This window comes from Gouania willdenowi, chromosome 12 (assembly GCF_900634775.1).
Source record: "Gouania willdenowi chromosome 12, fGouWil2.1, whole genome shotgun sequence".
Taxonomy (NCBI): Eukaryota; Metazoa; Chordata; class Actinopteri; order Blenniiformes; family Gobiesocidae; genus Gouania; species Gouania willdenowi.
This window is the reverse complement of record NC_041055.1, coordinates 32,634,505-32,641,875: the sequence shown is the minus strand read 5'-3', so window position 1 is coordinate 32,641,875 and position 7,371 is coordinate 32,634,505. Positions and strand designations below refer to the sequence as shown.

At 33.6% G+C, this 7,371-nt stretch overlaps 1 protein-coding gene across 1 annotated transcript; it reads right to left on the bottom strand.

The window, feature by feature from the left end:
• Positions 1-980: 980 nt before the first annotated feature.
• Positions 981-6,105, bottom strand: gfi1b (growth factor independent 1B transcription repressor). Its single transcript, XM_028462180.1, has 7 exons — positions 5,903-6,105; positions 4,962-5,065; positions 3,922-4,077; positions 3,646-3,851; positions 3,438-3,575; positions 2,140-2,305; positions 981-1,306 (listed from the first exon to the last, which is right to left on the bottom strand). Exons 2-7 carry the CDS (start codon positions 5,056-5,058, stop codon positions 1,128-1,130), a joined length of 942 nt encoding a protein of 313 aa, XP_028317981.1. The 5' UTR covers positions 5,059-5,065; positions 5,903-6,105; the 3' UTR covers positions 981-1,127.
• Between the last annotated feature and the right edge of the window lie 1,266 nt (positions 6,106-7,371).

The following is a 7,371-nucleotide window of genomic DNA, read 5'->3' as shown; positions in this document are numbered from 1 at the left end:
ATGAAACAAGATTCATCAGCAGTAAAAACACTGATGGAGTTATTTGTGTTTTTCATAAATAAATTTCATTTTAAGTGAGGAAATAAATAAATTTTTCACTATAACACTAATAGAGTGACCCACATGCACTGATTTTATGTATGTATGTATTCAAATGTATTTGTGTTTGTAAAGAATCTGTTTATACTTGGGAATCATTTTATTTATTTATAGTTTTTTATTTATTGTGATGTTTATCGTGATAAATACCAGAAATTATCAGGATAATTTATTTAGTTCATATCGCCCATCCCTAGTGTAACCACAGTCACCTATAGATAGACGTGCTTATCAGAGCGCTTACATCGGTGAATTTAGATGCAGTCCGATAAAATATGATATTCATTTTCTGGCTGATATTGGACCGATATCCGATATCAACATCGAATCGGGACACCTCTACTTTTCTGTATTTTTGTGTTTTTTATGTAATTTTAGATATTTTTCTGGTATTGTTGTAATTTTGTGTATTTTTATGTCATTTATAAATGTTTTGGTGTATTTGTTGTCATTGTGTATATTTTTCCTTTTTGTAGTGTTTTTTTTTTTTAGATATATTTGTGTTACTTTTAGTGTTTTTAGAGCTGTTTAGATTATTATGTCATTTTATCTTATCTTACAAAAGTTAAACTGGAACACATTTTGTGCTACAGTGAAAACATTTGAGCAGCTAAAAGTAAAACCACCATCAAAGCTTTTTTTTTTACATTTTTTTAAATGAATTAACAACATATAAGTGAACAAAAACCTGAACAATATCAGTTCAACATCTGAAAGATAAATGTAGGAGTTCAAGTCCAACATGGAAGTCGGATTCTTTTTATTTGTCATTTTGTTTTTATTTACATACAGAAAAACTCCTTCATGACACTTTTCCCACGTTAAGATTAAAAAAAAGAAGAATAGATCAAGAAAAAATCAGTATTTTAAAAAGTCCACCTCTATAATAAATAGTAAATAAATACAAATGATAATAAACAGTGTAAACAATGCTTTGTCTGAGAGCCTGTTTCTATTGATGCTTCGTGTGTGTGTGTGTGTGTGACACACTTTACACACGTTAGCAAAGCCCTGAGGAGCGTTTAGCTTCACTTGAGGCCGTGTTGGCTCTCAAGGTGCCGCCGGAGATCCACCTTCCTCTGGAAGCCTTTGAAGCAGAAGTCACAGCCGAACGGTTTGAATCCCGTGTGTTTCCTGCTGTGTGTGATCAGGTTGGAGCTCTGGCTGAACGCTTTCCCACACACCTGACATTTGTGTGGTTTCTCACCTACACACAGTGAAAAAAACACACACACACACAAATCACTCATTAATGTACACACACGCACACACACACAGGATTCCTCTGATCTATAAACCAATTTATATATGTATATACATTTATTATATCTTTAAACATTTTATTTATTCTCATCAAGCTACTGAACTTTAAATAATTTACAATATGACAACAAAAGAACAAAAGTACACAAAATGATTCACAAAACATTCAAAATTACACAAAAGGAGAATGGAAAACATCAGAAACATAGAAAATGACAACAGAAATAAACAAAATTAACCAAATAAATAAATAAATACACAAGATGACTAAAAATGCACACAGTGTGTAAATAATAATACTTATATTATCCCTCATCCATTTCATTTATTCTCATTAATATACTTATTTTTAATGAAAATAGAATAAATATAACCCAGAATGTAAAAAAACAGTTAAGATGACTAAAAATACACATAAAATAACAGAAATCTACAAAATTACACAAAATACACAAAAAGACGACAAAAAAAGCATCAGAAACATATTAAATGACAACAGAAATACACAATTTTAACCCAAAAGCCAGAAAAAATGACTACACAATGACTCACAAAACATACAAACTTACACAAAAGGACAATAAAAAATAATGCACAATATTAACTGAAAAAACACACAAGATGACTAAAAATGCACAAAAATATCAGAGTCATCTACAAAAGGTCAACAAAAACAACAAAATTATTAATATCATATGCTATTTTTCTCAGTACAATTCAGTCTTTTATATCAGTCAGAAAATGTTTGTGTGTGTGTGTGTGTGTGTGTGTGTTCACCTGTATGAATGTAGGTGTGTTTCTTCATGTCCGACTTCTGGTGGAACCTTTTCCCACAGTACTGACAGGGGTACGGTCTGGTGTCTGAGTGGATGAGCAGGTGAGTGGAGAGAGTGGACGAGCGTTTGAAGGATTTACTGCACATCTTACACACAAAACTCTTCTCCTGATTTAGGTAAAGAAAACCACAATAAAAAACATTTGATGATAAAACACTGATAATAACAGGTTCAAAATAAGGGGAAATTACATTTTGACATTTCTCAAACTGAAACACTTTGTGCATCCAATGAAAACAAATTCAGTCCCAATAAAATACAACTTTAAATGCGATGTTTCATGAGATCACTGTGTAGTAATTACATCTATATATGGTACAAAGAATCAGACTGGATGGAATAGGTCAGACGTGGCCTAAAAGACCACAAAAATTCACAAAATGAATCAAAATAACAGTCAACATGACTAAAAATGTACACAAATAATCTACAAAAGGACCACGGAAATACACGAAAATGTATAAAATACAACAGAAATACACAAAATTAACCGAAAGGTCACAAAGATGACTAAAAATGCACAAAAATATTAGAAAAATCTACAAAGTAACAACAAAAAAAAATACACAAAATATATATAAAAGGAAAACAAAATGCATCAAAGTAAACAATAGAAAATACAGATAATTACACTAAAAACACACAAAACGGCTCCAAAAATGACAGAAAAGTAAATACAACCACAACCCAAATACACAACAATGACTCAAAGAAAACAGAAACACACACAGGTTTTTGTTCATATTGGTCGTTATTCTGAACGCCAACACACACACACACTGTGATAAATCTGTGTGTAGACCAGGGGCGTCACACTCATTTTAGTTCAGGGGCCAAATACAGAGCCTTTTGATCTCTAGTGGGCCACAGATTTAATGTGGGAAAATGAGTAATTTCAACATTATTGTGCCTAATTTTCACTTCTTTGTTTTTGTTGTCATTTTCTATATTTTTCTCTTTTTTAGGTTACTGTGTTTTTTTAGTCTTTTTTTGTGTTTATTTGTTGTTGTTTTGTCTATTTTTTTCTGATTTAATAGTTTTTTGGTCACTTTGTGTGTTTGTGGAGTCTTTTTTTGCATATATTTGTTTTTTTATCATTTTTATTTTCTACTGCGGGCCAAACCGGATGCTCTGAAAGGGCCGGATTTGGCCCCTGGGCCATGAGTTTGACACATTTGATCTAAACGCTGACACACACACATTGATGATGACTGTGATGAAGATGATGATGAAGAATACCTGAGAGTGGACGTTCATGTGCTGCTCCAAACTGACCGCGTGACCAAAGGTTTTCCTACAGATGCTGCAACCGAACGGTCTCACCCCACTGTGGGACCTCCTCACGTGGACCTCCAGACCATGGGGGGTGGAGAACACCTGGACCAGGGTCTACACGTTAATATGTGTGTGTGTGTGTGTGTGTGTGTGTGTGTGTGTGTGTGTGTACCTTATCACAGGTGATGCAGTGGTATGTGTTGGAGGTGGGGGAGTAGTGGGTGCTGTAGTCCAGGGGCTGCTGTGGTGGGGGGCTGTGGTTCTCGTGCTGCAGCACCGTGGGGCTGAAGGTCATCTGTCGAGGCTTGTAGGGGGGGGGCAGACGCTCCCAGGAGAAGGACGGCTTGTAGTACGATGGGAACTCACCTATATTGGTCTCTGATTGGGGGGGTACAGTGTGAGAACACGATGGAGGATAGGGGGGTCTGTTAATGATTTAATTTCCCACCTGTTAGGTAGTAGTTCTGTGCAGGGGGGTCCAGAGGGGGGCTGGGGGCCCCCAGCTGAGCAGGTGGGGGCCCCTCAGGCTCTGCTTCCAGCTCCTCAGAGGAGGGGGGTCTGCAGACCAGGTCTAGACCCTGAAGCTCTGAACTCACCTCTGAGTCTGCACACAGTTCACTATATGTTTAATATCTATAAACTAATGCATGTATATTAGCTGTAAATAATAATACATATAATATCATTTCATCTATTTCATTTATTCAAATCAAAGTACTTAATTGTAATCAATTTAATGAACAAAATACAAAAAAAATCAATTTGATATAAAACTACAGAAATATACACAAAAGTACAACAAAAAACATCAGAAATGTGTAAAATGAAAACAGAAATACACAAAATCAACCAATAACCACACATGACTAAAACACAAAAAATGAACAGATAAAAAATGAACAGATAAAAAATGAACAGATAAAAAATGAATAGATAAATCAACAAAAATACACAAAATCAATCACAAAACATACAAAATTACATAAAATACCTAAAAGGATCAACAAATCAAACTAGATATAAGAATAGGCCCACACGTGGCCCTCGCTCTGGTTTTGTGCAAAAAATACACAAAATTATTAATTTTAAATAAAATGACAGAAATATACACAACAGGGCAACGGAAAAACATCAAAAACATATTAAATGACAACAGAAATACACAAAAATAACCCCAAAAAACACACAAGATGACTAAAAATGGACAAAGATAACAGAGAAATCTACCAAATGAAAACCTAAATATACGAGATGACTCACAAAACATAATAAATTACATAAAATGTACAAAAGGAACAGAAATGCACTAAATTAACCAAAAAGCTGTCAGGATGACAAGATAAATGTGTAATAATACATATATTGTCACTTCATACATTCAATTCATTCTCATTAAATGACTTCATTTTATGAGAAAAATAAACCAAAATGTAATAAAAAAAAACCTAAAGTTGTCCGACTAACATTAACCCATGATGTCATTCATACCTGAGGTCTGGGGGGGTCTGGGCTCGTCGTCCTCCACTGATCTGTGCACGTTATAGGACGAGCAACGTTTGTTCTTCACCAAAAATGATCGAGGCATGATGACGCTGCACGAGCCCAAAAGAAGAAGAAATCATGTGAAATTCACTTTTATATTCTTCATTAAAGCTCAATGTGACATGTTTTAATTCATTCATCATCAAAAAACAAACTCAATAATGTTTAGGTTTAAATATTGGTATAACTGTGAGTGTTTGTTAGAGTCAAGTGTATTCACAATACATAAAAGATACAACAGAAATACACAAAATTAACCAAACAAAACAGTCGAGACGACTAAAACGGCACAAAAATGACAGAAAAATTTACAAAATTACAACAAAAATACACAAAATGACTCACAAAACAAACAAAATTACATATAATTAAAATAGAAGGTTTAAAAGTTAGAATAACTGTCATTAATGTTGGAATCCAAGTATAAAAATGTGCTGCAGTGTGCACACAAGATGACATAAAATACACAAATGTATTACACACAAATGTATAAAATGACAACAGAAATACACAACATTAAAAAAACAGGCAAGATGACTAAAAATGCACAAAAATAACAGATAAATTCAGTGAAAACTATTTCAGTCCCAATAAAATACATCTTTAAATGAGATGTTTAATGGTATTTAAATCTATATATGGTAAAAACAATCAGACTGGATGGAATAGATCCTAAAGTACCACAAAAATACACAAAATTAGCCCAAAAAAAACAGTCAAGATAACTAAAAATGCACAAAAATAACAGATAAATCTACAAAATGACAACAAAACTACACAAAATAACTCACAAAATATGTAAAGTTACATATAATTCTAATAATAGGTTTAAATATTGGAATCTGAGTATAAAAGTGTGTTAAAGTGCTGCAGTGTGATTGGCTTACCGCTGCAGGTGAAGTGTTGAAGCTTCTTAATAAAATAATGAAATGATCTCCTCTGTGCTCGGCCTTCTCTCCACGCCCTGATTTACAATCAGATAATTTAACAGAGAATCTGACTGAGCTTTGCACCAATGGAAGGAAACACCCATCACCATGAGGATGAGGATGAGGAGGAGACATTTGACTAAAACAACAACACAAGGACAGGGACGTGTACGTATGACTTCACAAATAATCAAATAAGGAATAATCAGCGAAATAAAACACACCGATATGAACAAATCAACGTCAGGGGAAAAGATTAAATAAAAAACCTGGACAAATATGGGTTCACGTCCCAATGTTTGATTTCCAGGATTGAGTTCTTATGAAGGAAAAGATCCAGGAGATGTTAGTGTTAAACTTAGTGTTAATAGTGTGAGCACCTCCATAGACACACACACCAAACCAGTCCTCTGTTTACACTGAGCCTCTCTCACACACACACACACACACACATTGCAGGGGGTCACTGATGATGATGATGATGATGATGATGATGAAGGAGGAACACTAATACAAGCGCGCCATCTGTTGGAGTGAGCTGAGATTACAGTTACTGATCAACGTTAGTAAAAGTGGTGTTTAAAGAACTAAAATAATTACATTTGACCAATTCTACAATATTCAGTTGGACTAATGAAGTAATAAAATAAAATAAAACATAGAATAGAATCAATAAAGTAGAATTTAAATATTTTAACAACATTTTGTGACTTCATTACGTTGATTCTATCAAACTACTTGTACACGATTTAATGTTTTTTTCCTCCCATTTTTAAATATTCATTGATTTAATCCAGTGTTTCTCAACTGGTGGGTCGGGACCTAAAAGTGGGTCACGGACGTGTACTGAGTGGGTCGCAGACAGCTGGTCAAAAATAAATAAATACTTTGTCTGATGATGCACTTGTCTTTTATAAATAAATATACAGATTTGTGTTTTATATATATCTGTGTTTGTATATATGTGTGTGTGTGTGTGTGTGTATGTTTTCAACAGCTATTTATAAAAAAAACTGAATTTGGTTGAATTCTATAAAACAACAACACGAAGCATTATGATATAAACGAGCCTGTAGTGACACCTGCAGGTGAATCAAAGTATTACATTTTCTACCACTGACAGCCATTATTAAAACTTTTAAACATTTGAAGGCATTTATTTCCTCATATTTGAATAATTTCCCTAATGGTGTTTTCAGGATTTTACTTTGACCATAATTGGGATTTTTAATTAAAATGCTGAACAGTGAAATTTCCCAAATATTTTATTACATTTAAATATTTTAGAGTTACTCACGCTCAGACATTTGTAACTTTATTGTCATAAATATGTACCATATGCAGCCTTGGTATAATTTTGTGCTGCACAACATGAAACAACAAAAGGTTTGTGTGTTTCTGTGTTGTTTATGTATTTTTAAAGTTCT